A 16308-nucleotide genomic window follows, 5' to 3' on the forward strand; every position below is an offset into this window, starting at 1 on the left:
TAATGAATTCTGTAGAATGGTTACTTACGTTTATACTTTGGCTACAATCATGAACAAATTATAGAGTAATGAGCAATTTGAAGGAGGCATGATTATTACGGAAGTTTGTTGGGTTTAGAGTACCAAGAGGTTGCAGTGGCGGCTCTAAGTAGTTCTGAATACTGCTCACAAGATCATTGTTAAAGGTCTCTACAGAGGAACACTCATAGGAATTATACCAGTCAGTCACATGTGCAACAAAGTCATCATGCTGATCTGTGGGAACATTAAAACGTTTCCGTTTGAATATCCCACCAGGAAGGATAGTATTACCAATATCTAGAGAGGTTAGCCTAGGGAAATGATCAGACGCTATATCTGTTACAATGGAAGACTCACAGCTGGCAGAAGTAATGTTGAAGCCCAGGCACAGATCAAGGACGCCTCCATAGATATGTGTGGGTTCAAGGTCACCTACAATTTGGACATTATCATGACTGTTTAAGAGTGACAACAGTTGATTGCCATTACGATTACCAAACTGAGTTTCCAATGCTTTTGTGTCTCGCATTGTAATCGCCAATAATAAGAGTAGGCTCAGAATGAGCACAAGTTGGGAGCTCCAAGTAATTAAATTTATCAGCAGGAGCATACAAGTTAAATATGTTGAGAGCAGAGTTCCCTATATAAATCCTAACACCGTGATATTGTAGCCCCTCTGTTTTCTTGTGTGCAAGAAGTTGATGGGGAAGTGATTTTTTAATATATAGAACACAAGAGTTAGTAGATTTGAGGTTATATGCAACAAATGATGGTAATTTAGGGGGTTGGGATTTTTCAGGGACTCTGCACTCTTGTAGACACACAACATCAATGGGTTCGGTGGTTACTTTATGATGAAGTTCAAACATCAGGAAGTCAGGCTCAATTACATTATTATTATTATTATAATCAAGGGGGAAGCGCTAAACCCGGAGGATTATACAGCGCCTGGGGGGGGATGTGGAAGGCATTCAGGCTTAATTCGGGGAACTGGAGCACAGATCCAATTCCCTAAATCAAGAGCCCCTCACCAACATCAAGGAACCTTCCTTGAGGGGAGGCTCAATTACAGCGCCCAGTGGCCTGGTGGCTAAAGCTCTCGCTTCACAAGGCGAGGGTCCGGGTTCCATTCCCAGTGAGGGTAGAAACATTGGACGTGTTTCCTTACACCGGTTGTCTTTGCTCACTCATCAGTAAACTGGGTACCTGGGTGGGTCGCATCCTGGGACAAAACTGACTTAATTTGCCCGAAATCCTCCGCATAACAAGGGATTTTCTATATAATAGTATGTCATTGATGTCAGCTATACTTGTATACCTTGTACATGTACTTGTAGAGATAAAGATATTATTATTATTATTATTATTATTATTATTATTATTATTATTATTATTATTATTATTATTATTATTATTAATACAGAGTAAGCTGTCAGTGGCCCTGATAAACCCAACAAACCACGGCCTAAACTGTCAGTGGCCCTAAAAACACCAACAAGAAGGAGAAACCCAACAACGTGACTCTGATAAACCCAGGAACAACAAAGAAGTAACTTATCACACACCATGTTTACTCAGTTTCGAGTTGTTTCAAATGTTTGCCACCACTTGAGAAATGCACTTAATCCACACTCGGGGAGAGGCACAACAACAGTTACAAGATTGTTAGGTAAGTTCTCCAAGGATACAGCTGTCTGATGATTATTTGTTGAAGTCAAGAGTCAGAGTTTATTTCCACATAATACAATGTTTGTACAGAAATGGGTAACACTTGATTGCATGCACCGCTCTAACGCCCTTACTTTATCTTCCCTCTTTACTGACGGATCCATCTTTGACTCAGACACTCGTTGACTTTTTGGCCTGGTGGCTAAAGCTCCCGCTTCACACACGGAGGGCTCGGGTTCGATTCCCGGCGGGTGGAAACATTTCGACACGTTTCCTTACACCTGTTGTCCTGTTCACCTAGCAGCAAATAGGTACCTGGGTGTTAGTTGACTGGTGTGGGTCGCATCCTGGGGGACAAGATTAAGGACCCCAATGGAAATAAGTTAGACAGTCCTCGATGATGCACTGACTTTCTTGGGTTATCCTGGGTGGCTAACCCTCCGGGGTTAAAAATCCGAATGAAATCTAATCTTGACTGATTTACTGCACAAACTTTAATGATATTTCCTCTAGCACTCCTCACAGCCCTTTCTAACTCTCCCTCTTGCTACTATCTAGCCCTGCACTATCCCAGCTGTGCTGTATGACCCTTGTAGGTTTAGCACTTCTTTTTGATTATTTGATTTTTTTTAATGCATGCAGAAAGTTCAGGGTTATGCAGAGCATTTCGTGCAAGCAAGGTTCAAAGAAATAAAACATTATCATTAAGTTACTCTCTCCTGGGCAAGTAAGTTTATTTAGGTACATGTACACATTCCTGCACACTAACAGCACCTTTCAGGGCAGGCAAAATTGCTGACCTAGAAAATGTACAGAGAACCTTCATGGCACACATGACTGCGATAAACCTCCTCAGTTACTGGGAATGCTTGAAGTTCCTAAACCTGTACTCCCTAGAATGCAGGAGGGTGAGATACCTGGAAAATCCTAGAGGGACTTAGTACTAAACTTGCACACAAAAATCACTCCCTACGAAAGCAAAAAAGACTGGCAGACGGTGCAGCATTCCCCCAATGAAAAGCAGGGGTGCCACTAGCACAATAAGAGACAACACAGTAAGTGTCAGTTGCCCAAGACTGTTCAACTGCCTCCCAGTATACATCAGGGGGATTACCAATAGACTCTGGCTGTCTTCAAGCTGGCACTGGACAGGCACCAAAAGTCAGTACCTGACCAGCTGGGCTGTGGTTCATACGTTGGATTACGTGTGGTCAGCAGTAACAGCCTGGTTGATCAAGCCCTGATCCACCATGAGGCCTGGTCACAGACCGAGCCATGGGGGTGTTGACCCCTGGAACTCTCTCCAGGTATACTCCAGGGATACACATAAATACAATTACACAAATTATCATACATACATACATACATACATACATACATACATACATACATACATACATACATACATACATGTATGTATGTATGTATGTATGTATGTATGTATGTATGTATGTATGTATGTATGTATGTATGTATGTATGTATGTATGTATGTATGTATGTATGTATGTATGTATTACCTAGGATAACCGAAAAAGTCAGGCAAAGTGAATTATTTACACTTGAGTGGTATATTTCTGCCAGGGTATATATGCTGAGAGTTTATTTTAAGTTTAACTCCTTTAAGGGTTAAAGTACAACCTCTCCTCACTTACCAATGGAGTTCCGTTCCTAAGACCACTTCGGTAAACGAATTCGTCGCTAAGCAAGGAGCATACTGTAATCATAGTGGGTTTGTGTCAACCATTTTTTATATTGTTTTAATGTCACCTTTGCACCATTTATAACATTTTTAGTATATTTAGTATATAATATACATTATTTAAGTATGCATCCTGGTCAGAGAGCCCATCGTAAGTCCGAGTCGTTGGTAAATGAGTATGTCGCTAAGTGAGGAGAGGCTGTATTCTTGAATGATTCAGCCGTAATGACCCAGGTGTTGACGTTAGGTTTTAAACCCCATTAACTACTTGTTACTCTTTCCTCAGTATAATGTTACTGTTATAAATATACAAAGTTTGCTATTTAATGCAGTCATTATATTAGTAATTTTATTTTCAGACATATAAGATATGTCAGTCTTAGCATAACCAACCTTGAGTTTGTCAATCTTACATAATTTTAATTTGCCTGAAACACATTGTGATGTTTCCATGTTGGTCATCACTATTGTAACTCCTCAAGGGATGTTTCTTGATGTTGATGAGGGGCTCTTGATTCAAGGAATTTGATCAAATCTTATTGCCTCTATTTCCCCAGATGCTGTCTGACCCCTACAGGTTTTAAAATGAAAATGGGTTATCAACCCTGCCTGAGGCCAGGCCACAATCAGGCTATTACTGTTTGAAATCCCACAGCCATCACAACCTAATGTAATACCTTCTGAAAGCACTGTTCTAATTTACTTGCAGACACATCTACCACTTCTTCATGTATATGATAAGATGATAATCACCAGCGTAAAACCATATACAGTAGGGCCCCACTTATACGGCGGGTTAGGTTCCAGGCTGTCGCCAGAAAGCAGACATTGCCGGAAGGCAGAACGCCATTTTTTTCCATTTATAAGTGCATATAGATGCCAGACAACAAGTTTACACTAAATTATATTAAGTTAGTAATAGAACCAGACATTAAAAATACACAAAGTAAAATACATTCACAGTAAATTCGTTACTTATCTTAAAGTATTTGTAATCTTAATGTAGGGAGAGAGGTGAGTAGTACGTATTTGTAGGAAGTCAGGTGCAGGTACCCAGGTGTAGGTAGCCCTGGCTCCCTGTCTCATACTTAATATACGATATTTAAAACATCCCAGAGAGGTAAAATACACATACAGTACACTCATTATTTACCTTAAAATATGTGTAGTCTTAATATAGGAAGAGGTGAGTAGTATTTATTTGTAGGAAGTCAGTGTAGGTAGCTGGTAGGTGTAGCCCACCTGGGCTACACCTACCGGCTACCTACACTGTGGCCCAGAGCCATATTATTAACATCGACATGCCTTGTTCACTGAATTTAATCATTTCTAACAACTACCTTTAGATGTCATCATAAATGAAGGGAGAAGTAATGAATAATTCATGCCAAAAATTGTAAACAAAGCGGAGTGAGGGAGTGGCTGGGCCAAACGCAGATTCATACACGTTTTCTCTGATGGCTGAGCAGAGAAAATGTAATGTTATCCCTCCACCCAGCTACCACACAGCGCCACAAGTATTATTATTAGAGCACACATAAAATATGCAATAAATGCCAGACAACAAGTTTGCACTAACTTATATTAAGTTAGCAATAGAAATAGGCATTAAAAACACAATAAAAGGTAAGATACACACAGAGTACACTTATTACTTACCTTAAAATATTAATATTAATGTGTGAGAGGTGAGTGGCAGGGTGTTTATTGAATAAAATTAAAATGGCACACCATCCTCTAACTTGGCACTTAAAGCAAGTCTTACGACTTCTCTTTTTATCACAGCTAAGCTTAGACGCCATCGTCAATGAGAGCCAACTAGTTAACAAAAGAGTAAATGAGAGAGAGAATGAGATACAGAGTTGAGACAATGTAAGAACACAAACTGAACAGGTAGTGGGCGATCACTTGGTCAGGCGAAATAAATGCGTATTAATATGTGTCTACTTTTAGTTCATTCACGTACATTTGTAAGAGTTTGTAAAACATTTATCTCAATATTTTTTATTATAATAATAATAATTACCTCACAATTCAAATACTCTTACATTGTGTACAAGTTGTACAAGTTAGTTCAGAATAAACAAACAGCAACACACCATTTTTAGAGTGATTTAAGATAATAATAATAATAATAATAATATTATTATTATTATTATTATTATTATTATTATTATTATTATTATTAATTATAATATTAATAATAATATTAATAATAATAATATTATTATTATTATTATTATTATTATTATTATTATTATTATTATTATAAAAAGCACTAAACCCACAAGGGTCGTGAATTGCTATATATAGAGTAAAGGCATACGAAAAGAATATTTTTCTACAGTTATCCCCCAGTTTGACTAGAGAAAACGTAATTCTTCCGACACTACCTACACAGCTGCTTTGTAAACAAATCTTATATTTACATCAATTTTTATTCTGTGAGTGTATGTATCATGTTTATATGCTATGTAATGGGTTTCATATATAATTTTGAGGAAAATATCAAAGATGGATTAATGAAAATGCCTATATTGATGTAAAATAAGACATTTAGTGTGCCCAAGAGTGATTATTATTACGTAGTACAGTGGACCCCCGCATAACGATGGCATCACATAGCGATTATTTCGCATACCGCTTACTTTAATCGCAAAAATTTTGCCTCACATACCGCTTAAAAACCCGCTTACCGATTTTCGTCCGAGACGCGTCCAATGTGCGGCCTGAGCCACGCTCACATGTTCCACCGGTGGCATTGTTTACCAGCCAGCCTCCGCGGTAACATCCAAGCATACAATCGGAATATTTCGTATTATTACAGTGTTTTCGGTGCTTTTTCTGGAAAATAAGTGACCATGGGCCCCAAGAAAGCTTCTAGTGCCAACCCTACAGCAATAAGGGTGAGAATTACAATAGAGATAAAGAAAAAGATCATTGATAAGTATGAAAGTGGAGTGCATGTCTCCGAGCTGGCCAGGTTGTATAATAAACCCCAATCAACCATCGCTACTATTGGTGGTACAGCTGCTGCTGCTGCTGCACTGTCAGCTGCTGCTGCTGCTGCACTGTCAGCTGCTGCTGCTGCTGTAGCACCGTTGTTGGTGTGGCTTATTGAGAATACCAAGAAACAATTAACCCCAGAGGATTTGCCACCCAGGATAACCCAAAAAAGTCAGTGTCATCGAAGACTGTCTAACTTATTTCCATTGGGGTCCTTAATCTTGTCTCCCAGGATGCAACCCACACAAGTCGACTAACACCCAGGTGAACAGGGAAAAATGCCTGGAACTAGTGCTCATATTGGTGAATTTAAAGCCAGCAAAGGTTGGTTTGAGAGATTTAAGAATCGTAGTGGCATACACAGTGTGATAAGGCCTGTTCTGGAAGAAAATGCCAAATAGGACCTACAGTACTCAGGAGGAAAAGGCACTCCCAGGACACAGTGTCTCATCAGTCATTGCTGCATCTTCAATAAAGGTAAGTGTCATTTATTCTTCATTTAGTAGACTAGTACATGCACAATATATACTGTGCATGTACTACTCTACTATTGTGCATGTATCCTTCTCTTTGTGTGTGGGAAAATGTATATTTCATGTAGTAAAATTTTTTTTTTTCATACTTTTGGGTGTCTTGCACGGATTAATTTTATTTCCATTATTTCTTATGGGGAAAATTCATTCACATAACGATTATTTCGCATAACAATTACCCCTCTTGCACGGATTAAAATCGTTAACCGGGGGTCCACTGTATTGGCATCATAAGTAGAGAGAGACTTAGCGAATTTAATGTGTACCTGCACACCAGCACAGTGTGTAAGTATATTTAGGTACAGGTACACATAAGTATAATTATCAGAGTACATATAAAATATGCAGTAACTTTAAAACACTTGAAATTTTGGAAAGCTTCCTGACATAATAGATGTGATCACGGAAAATGTAAACAAACCGGGTGGGGGGCGCCGTATTTGAAAGACCGCTTGCCGTATAGCAAATTTTGGTCATAATTTGATATCGCCGTATTAGCGGAACGCCGTAAAGCAGGGCCTTACTGCATGTCAACCTATAATAATATACAGTATATGGTTTGGAAGAGAGAGACAGAATCTTAACCTTGTACTGTGCTAACAGTGTCCATGGTCTTTATGGATGTAGCTACAGTATGATGAAGCTTTTCCTTTGATAAATGGCACAAGTGTATGTATGCTTTTTCTGCATTTGTTCTTCATTTTTAGTTAACTACTATACAGTTACATAGCTGTATATCTGTAAATATCAGGTCCTGTGACTCGGTTGGCAGTGCACTCACCTCACACACTGAGTGTCCGTGGTTCAATCTCTGGCATGGGTGAAAATGTTGGGCATGTTTCTCTACACCTGCTGTCCCTATTCACCTAGCAGTGAGTAGGTACCTGGGTGTTAATTGACTGGTGTGGGTTGCATCCTGGGAGACAAGAATGAAGGACCCCAGTGTGTTCAAAGATACACCGACTTTCTTTTGTCATCCTAGGTGGCTAACCCTCCGGGTTAAAATTCCAAACAAATCTTAATCTTAAGCCATTCATGGCAAAATATCTCCTCATTAAAATATCCTAGAAATGCAAATGTGTCTCATCTGACATCAGTGGTTTCATGGTGGCCATGAAAACAGAAGCTGGGACTAGTCATCATGAAACGAAAAAACTTTGCCTGACCTAGCTTGTCATAATGATCCCAGCCTAAGAAAAGCTCACATCCAACTTCAGAGCTGTCATTTGAAACCAGTCATAATGGCTAAAAATGACAGTAGCTACTGCCACATTAAATTCTGCACCATGATGCAACACTCAAGCAATGGGAATCCTGGCACAAGTCATTACCTGTGAGCTTCAAACTAAGCCAAGTTGCTGTTAAGGCCAAATATACACATCTTATGAACAGTTCTTTGAATTTGGCATTAGACTTTTTGTACTCATTGCTTGTGCTTCTTTATTATTTTTTTTTAGTATTAATTTGGACATGATACAGAGATGTACAAAGAAATACAATGGTTAAGTGTACATGCCAAAAACCCCTTGTATGCAGAGCATTATGGGCAGGCTTAAAATTAACTTAAGATTAACTAAGCAATATATATTCAGTGGTAAAAATTACAGTAAACAAATAACAATTAAGCACAAATGAGTATTTCAAAGACAGATCATATGGTCATTTAATGAGTTACTGTGCATTCAAGAGAATGGAGTATTCTATTAGATAATGTAATTAAAAAAACAAAGTTTGATAAGGTCACAGGTTTTAATTTATGAGATACAGTTATGCAGTATTTATTTATTTGTGGGTGAGTAAGTGGTTTTTAAGAAGAGACTTGAATTAATAAACAGACAGTGTTTCTTTTATGTTCACAGGTAATGAATTCCAGATTTTTGGGCCTTTTATGTGCATTGAGTTTTTGCATAGTGTGAGATGAACACGAGGAACGTCAAAGAGTGATCTGTGCCTTGTGTTATGGTCATGTGTTCTGTTGAGGTTGGTAAGGAGATGTTTGAGGGGAGGGTTTATATCTGAGTTAAGTGTTCTATGTATGTAGTAGGTACAGTAATAAGTATGGATGTTTTGTACAGTGAGTAGGTTTAGAGTTTTGAATATTGGTGGAGTGTGCTGCCTGTAGTGGGAATTTGTTATCATTCTGACTGCAGCCTTTTGTTGGGTAATTAATGGTCTGAGATGGTTTATTGTTGTTGAGCTCCATGCACAAATTCCATAGGTGAGATAGCGGTAAATGAGTGAGTGATATAGGGCCAGGAGGGCTGACTGTGGAACATAGTACTGTATCTTCAATAGTATGCCTACGGTCTTGGTAATTTTCTTGGAAATTTGTTTTACATGTGTTTGAATTTTGAGCCTATCATCAAGGTGGATTCCTAAGAATTTTCCCTCTGTGAACTTTGTGATAGGTGATCCATTTATCATTATGTTAATAGGGACATCTGTAGCTCTGTTTCCAAACTGAATGAAGTAGGTTTTGTCAATGTTGAGAGTATGCTTGTTAGTCATCATCCAGGTAGATATTTTCTGTAATTCGGTATTTACAGTATTGGCTAGCATGACTGGGCTTGGGTGAGAGAAGACATATGTAGTGTCATCTGCAAATAGTGTGGGTTTGAGTAGTTGTGATACATTTGGTAGGTCGTTTATGTAAATGAGAAAGAGAAGAGGGCCAAGGACACTTCCCTGTGGGACACAAACTGTAATTGACTGTGTGGAAGAGTTTGTTTCATTTGTGTACACATATTGGCTTCTGTTGCTGAGGTATGACTTTAGGTAGTTGAGGGAGTGCCCTCTTATACCATAGTGTGACAATTTTATGTGCAACAAATCATGGTCAACTGTATCAAAAGCTTTACGTAAATCAACAAAGATCCCCAGTGGGACTTCTTTTTTCTCGAGTGCGGTGTATATTTGTGTAAGCATGTGTATAATAGCATCATTTGTATTTTTATTAGGCCTGAACCCAAACTGACAGGGGTTGAGTATGTTGTGGAAGATGAGGTGGGAATAGATTTGCCTATGAATTAATTTTTCATAGATTTTAGAGAGAGGGTGTAAGTTGGATATTGGTCTATAGTTATTCAAGTCTGTTTGGTCTCCTCCATTATGTATCGGGGTGACCCTCGCTATTTTGAGAACTGTAGGGAAGGTAGAGGATTTGATGGATTTGTTAAAGAGTGTTGCAATGATTGGTGACAGCACTTGCGAAGCTTTTTTGTATATAAAGGGTGGTAAGGTATTTAAATCTCCTGTCTTGTTTTTTAGTGTGTTGATAATAAGGGAGACTTCTGTTGGGTTAGTCAGAGCTAGGAACAATGTATTCGGGTAGTTGACAGTGAGGTAGTCATTGGGTGGGGTATTTGAGCTTGGGATTTTACCCGCAAGGTTTTTTCCTATGGTGGAGAAGAAAACATTGAGTCTGTTTGCTGTTTCAGTTGGTGGGAGTTAGGGTTCATCTGGCTTTGTTAGTTCAATTGCGCTATTTCCTGATGTCTTTTTTGTTCCTAGAATTTCTGATAGGGTTTTCCAGGTCTTTTTTATATCAGTTGGATAATCTGTTCTCATAATACAATTTTTTAGCCCTTCTTATCAGGCTGGTTAGGATTGACGAGTAATGTTTTGTTTGGTCTCTGGTTATGTGAACCATTCTGTACTGTTTTTCATATAGGTGCTTTGTATTCATGGATTTGAGGATGCTGAGTGTTAGCCATGGACTGTTCAGTCTCTTAGCTGTGATCTGTTTAGTTTTTTTAGGGCAGTGCTTGTTATAGAGGTATTGGGTCTTTTTTAGGAAATTATTAATACATTCGTCAATATCTGTATAGATTTCTAGCTCAGTATTCCAGTCGATGTTTGTTAATGCTGTTGTGAAGTTATTAATGGCTGCCTCATATGAAGTCTGAAAGTGACTTTAGTAGTGTCTTGGGGTAATTTACCTAGATTGGTTATGAGAAAGGTAGGGTAGTGGTTTGTGGTATTATCTGTGTTTATGCCTGATTTTAAAGGGGATATGGTGTTGGTCCAGATGTGGTCTAGTAGGGAAACACTAGTCTCTGTAATTCTTGTAGGCTTTGTTACTGTTGGTAGCAACAAGCAGTTACTCATAGTGTTTGTGAATTCAGTAATGTGTGTGGGTCCCGGTCTTGCAGGAGATTTATATTAAAGTCACCTGAAAGTAGTAAGTGATCTTTATTCATGTGTGCATCAGTTATCATACTTCCTAGGTTTTCACCAAAATGGCTAATGTTTGATTGTGGTATTCTGTAGATGTTTATCACTGTGAGAGGTTTTTGTAGGTATTTGGATTTGAATTTAGCTATTATATATTCCCCATGTTCATCCCTTGTGCATGTATTATTGATACATTCTAGTTGATCTGAGTAGTATATAGCTTTGCCACCCCCTTGTTAATCTGGCCTACAGTTGTGTATGGCTGTGTAACCAGGAATGGCATAGACATCTGTAGTATCAGGCTTTAGCCAGGTTTCGGTGAGAGTAATGATGGATGTACTGTACTGGCATGCAGGGAATTTAGTAGTGCTGTAAGGTCATCATAATGTTTGCTTAAAGATCTGATATTGTAGTTAAAGACAGTTATGTTGTTGTTGGCTCTGAGAAGTGCCTTTGATTATTCTGCTGTGTACTAATTGCATTTGCTGTTTGATTCATTTAAGTCATTCAATAAGAGGTTGTTATCAGGATCAATGCTTGTAATCATAAGATTTATAGTGAATCTATAATTAGACTTAAGTATAAGACAAAGTAAATATTCTAAAGCTAAAAAAATAGCACCTGAATTATTTTAACAAATGTAAATATATGAACTAAGTTAGTTCTTTAAAGCTAAAATAAAGGAGACAATATAAAAGGGACTAAAATAAGTTGTGGTAAACAAATAAAGGAGCTAGGGAATATAATACTAAAATAATGAACATATTACACTTTAGCACTGAGAATAGCACCTTGCTTATTTTAACAATTGTGAATATATGAACTAAGGTAGTTATTTAAAGCTAAAATAAAGGAGAATATATATAAGGGACTAGACTAAGTAATGGTAATCAAAGTTAAATGGACAGATAGTCACTATGATATAATATTGATTTAGGAGTAAGATCTGACTTGTAATATATAAGAAGTTGAGCAAGTAATTGCATTATAAAAAGTAAAAAAAAAAAAAATGAGGTAGTTAGTACTAGCTAGTAAATGATAGTTCTGGGAATTGCACAATAATGTAATTGGAGTATACACTAATTGCACCACACTAAAATAAGTAGTGGTAAACAAAATTAAATGGACAGGTAGCAACCATGAATAACATTAACTTGGAGTAAGATTTGACTTGCAACACAAAATTTGAGCAGTTAATAGTAATTAAAAAGAAGTAAAAAGTATTTGAGGTAGCTGGTATTAGCTAGTAAAAAAACAAAAACAAAAATAAAAATGCACAGTAATGTAATACGAATGTACACTATATGCACCACACGTATATACAGTAGGGCCCCACTTATACGACAGGTTAGGTTCCAGGCTACCGCCATAAAGCGGAAATCACCATAAAGTGGAACACCCTTTTTTTTTTCCCTTATAAATGCATACAAATACTAGATAACAAGTTTACACTAACATATATTAAGTTAGCAGTAGAACTAGGCATCAAAAAACAATAAAAAAGTAAAATACAGTGGACCCCCGCATACCGATTTTAATCCGTGCAAGAGGGCTCATTGGTATGCGAAATAATTGGTATGCGAATGAATTTTCCCCATAAGAAATAATGGAAATCAAATTAATCCGTGCAAGACACCCAAAAGTATGAAAAAAAAAATTTTACCACATGAAATGTTAATTTTAATACACACAAACTGAAAAAGGCATGCACAATTACATGACACTTACTTTTATTGAAGATCTGGTGATGATTGATGGGATGGGAGGAGGGGAGAGAGAGTGTTAGTGTTTAGAAGGGGAATCCCCTTCCATTAAGACTTGAGGTGTCGAGTCCTTTTCTGGGGTTACTTCCCTTCTTCTTTTAATGCCACTAGGACCAGCTTCAGAGTCACTGGACTTCTTTCGCACAACATATCTGTCCATAGTGGCCTGTACCTCTCGTTCCTTTATGACTTCCCTAAAGTGTTTCACAACATTGTCAGTGTAATAATCACCAGCACGGCTTGCAATAGCTGTGTGAGGGTGATTCTCATCCATAAAGGTTTGCACTTTCAGCCACATTGCACAGATTTCCTTAATCTTTGTAGTAGGCAACTTCTTCAATTTCTCTCTCCCCTCCTCTGAACCAGTTTCCTCAGGTCTGGCCTCTTGCTGTTGAAGTTGATCTATCAGCTCATCAGTGGTTAGTTCTTCATTGTCCTCCTCCACCAACTCTTCCACATCCTCTCCACTAACCTCCAACCCCAAGGACTTTCCCAATGCCACAATGGATTCCTCAACTGGCATAATCCTCTCAGGGTTAGCCTCAAACCCTTCAAAATCCCTTTTGTCTACACATTCTGGCCACAGTTTCTTCCAAGCAGAGTTCAAGGTCTTCTTAGTCACTCCCTCCCAAGCCTTACCTATAAGGTTTACACAATTGAGGATATTAAATTGCTCTCTCCAAAAGTCTCTTAGAGTCATTTGAGTTTCTGAGGTCACTACAAAGCACCTTTCAAACAGAGCTTTTGTGTACAGTTTTTTGAAGTTTGCAATAACCTGCTGGTCCATGGGCTGCAGGAGAGGAGTGGTATTAGGAGGCAAAAACTTCACCTTAATGAATTTCATGTCCCCATAAAGTCGCTTTGCCACGTCTGTAGGATGACCAGGGGCATTGTCTAACACCAGGAGGCACTTAAGTTCTAATTTCTTTTCAGTTAGGTAATCTTTCACATTGGGGGCAAATGCATGGTGTAACCAGTCATAGAAAAAGTTCCTGGTGACCCATGCCTTACTGTTTGCCCTCCACAGCACACACAAATTCTCCTTGAGGACATTCTTTTGCCTGAACGGTCTGGGAGTTTCAGAGTGATACATTAATAAAGGCTTCACTTTGCAATCACCAGTAGCATTGGAACACATCAACAAAGTAAGCCTGTCTTTCATAGGCTTATGTCCTGGGAGTGCCTTTTCCTCCTGAGTAATGTAGGTCCTGCTTGGCATTTTCTTCCAAAACAGGCCTGTTTCATCACAATTAAACACTTGTTCAGGTTTCAGTCCTTCAGTTTCTATGTACTCCTTGAATTCCTGCACATATTTTTCAGCTGCTTTGTGGTCCGAACTGGCAGCCTCACCATGCCTTATCACACTATGTATGCCACTACGCTTCTTAAATCACTCAAACCAACCTTTGCTGGCCTTAAATTCACTCACATCAGCACTAGTTGCAGGCATTTTTTTAATTAAATCCTCATGCAACTTCCTAGCCTTTTCGCTTATGATCGCTTGAGAGACGCTATCTCCTGCTAGCTGTTTTTCATTTATCCACACCAATAAGAGTCTCTCAACATCTTCCATCACTTGCGATCTTTGTTTCGAAAACACAGTTAAACCTTTGGCAAGAACAGCTTCCTTGATTGCCTTTTTGTTGCCCACAATAGTAGCGATGGTTGATTGGGGTTTCTTGTACAACCTGGCCAGGTCGGCGATACGCACTCCACTTTCATACTTATCAATGATCTCTTTCTTCATTTCTATTGGAATTCTCACCCTTATTGCTGTAGGGTTGGCACTAGAAGCTTTCTTGGGGCCCATGGTCACTTATTTTCCAGATAAAGCACCGAAAACACTGTAATAATACGAAATATTCCGATTGTATGCTTGGATGTTACCGCGGAGGCTGGCTGGTAAACAATGGCACGGGCGGCACATGTGAGGCTGGCTGAGGGCGCACATTGGACGCGTCTCGGACGAACAGCGGCGAGCGGGTTTTTAAGCGGTATGCGAGGCAAAATTTTTGCGATTAAAGCAAGCGGTATGCGGATTAATCGTTATGTGATGCCAACGGTATGTGGGGGTCCACTGTACACACATAGTGCACTAATTACTTACCTTAAAATATTTGTAGTCTTAACCCTTTCAGGGTCCGTCCCGTAGATCTACGGCTTTACGTTCAGGGTCCAAACCATAGATCTACGTCATGAGCTCAGCTCAGCTCTGATAAACTGTGAGTGGTAAATTTGGGCCTAGATATGAGAGAATACATCTATGTGGTATGTGTGCACCACATAAAACAAATCCTGCAGCACACTGTGTATAATGAGAGAAAAAAAACTGAGACCTTGATTTTCGATTAAAACAACGACTTTGCAGTGTTTTTTCGTATGTTTTTTATAGTTGTATTTATGATTTCTTGGTCTCATTTGATAGAATGGAAGACATATCACAGAAATAGAGATAATTTTGTTTGGTGTTAGCACTGGAAATGGCTTGAAACTGAGCTCAAAGTGGCGGAAATATTAAATTTTTGCCGATGTTCAAGAGTAAACAAATGACCTCACACGTCTTATACACGCCAGCTGGTGGGTCTAATATACATTCACGAATGTGGTGATGATATTTATACAATTATTACAATATTGCATAACAGTAAATCTTCTATTTTTTGGTGTGAATAAAAATTCATTATGTGAATAAAAATTCAAAATGGAATTTATTTGTAAAGCCTCAAAACATAACTAATGAACAGAGGAAATGTTAGTTTAGTGCCAGGAATACCTACATTGTTTATTCTGGACCCTATTTTGAAATTGGAATATTTTAAACTTTGTGTTAAATTGGCCAAATTACCAGTTTCCGGTCACTTTATTTTGTAGTTGAAATGGTTGACTTGGCGATTTCTTGTGCTCAATCGATAGAATAGAAGTAATACTAGTGAAATAGCTAAGAATTTGGTCGACTGGAATAATGTAATTGGCCTAAAATGGGAGTCAAAGTCGGCAAAATCGCCGATTCGTAAATATCGCTGACACATCAAAATTCACGAGAGCATAATTTCGTCAGTTTTCCATCAAATTTCGTACTTTTTGTTTTATTACCTTCACAAAAAGATTCTCTACCATTTCATAAGAAAAAATAACAATTTTTTTTTTTTTTAAATTCTTGGACACTGGGGCACCACTTCAGATTTTGGCCTTGGACCCTGAAAGGGTTAATATAGGGTGAGACAAGTAGTATTTATTGTAAGAAATCAAGTGTGGTATGTATAGTAGTCAGCCGGGCTACCATACCAGGCCACCCCACCTACACATAATACAGTGGACCCCCCGCCTTATGTTATTAATCCATTCCTGAGAGCTCATCGTAAATCGAAATTATTGTTTGCCAAATTAATTTTCCCCATAAGAAATAATGGAAATCAAATTAATCCGGGTTTTGTAACGGGAAC

At 38.4% G+C, this 16308-nt stretch overlaps 1 protein-coding gene across 3 annotated transcripts in view; it reads left to right on the forward strand.

The window, feature by feature from the left end:
• The first annotated feature begins 1452 nt into the window (after positions 1-1452).
• Positions 1453-16308, forward strand: part of LOC128701130 (cysteine desulfurase-like) — a 127690-nt gene continuing 112834 nt past the window's right edge. For all 3 annotated transcript variants that reach the window (XM_070086916.1, XM_070086918.1, XM_070086917.1), the window contains exon 1: positions 1453-1690. In XM_070086916.1, coding sequence (XP_069943017.1) covers positions 1588-1690 — 103 coding nt within the window. In that variant the 5' untranslated portion in view covers positions 1453-1587. The remainder of the gene's footprint in view (positions 1691-16308) is intronic.

The sequence above is a fragment of the Cherax quadricarinatus genome, chromosome 20 (assembly GCF_038502225.1).
Source record: "Cherax quadricarinatus isolate ZL_2023a chromosome 20, ASM3850222v1, whole genome shotgun sequence".
NCBI classification, from domain to species: domain Eukaryota; kingdom Metazoa; phylum Arthropoda; class Malacostraca; order Decapoda; family Parastacidae; genus Cherax; species Cherax quadricarinatus.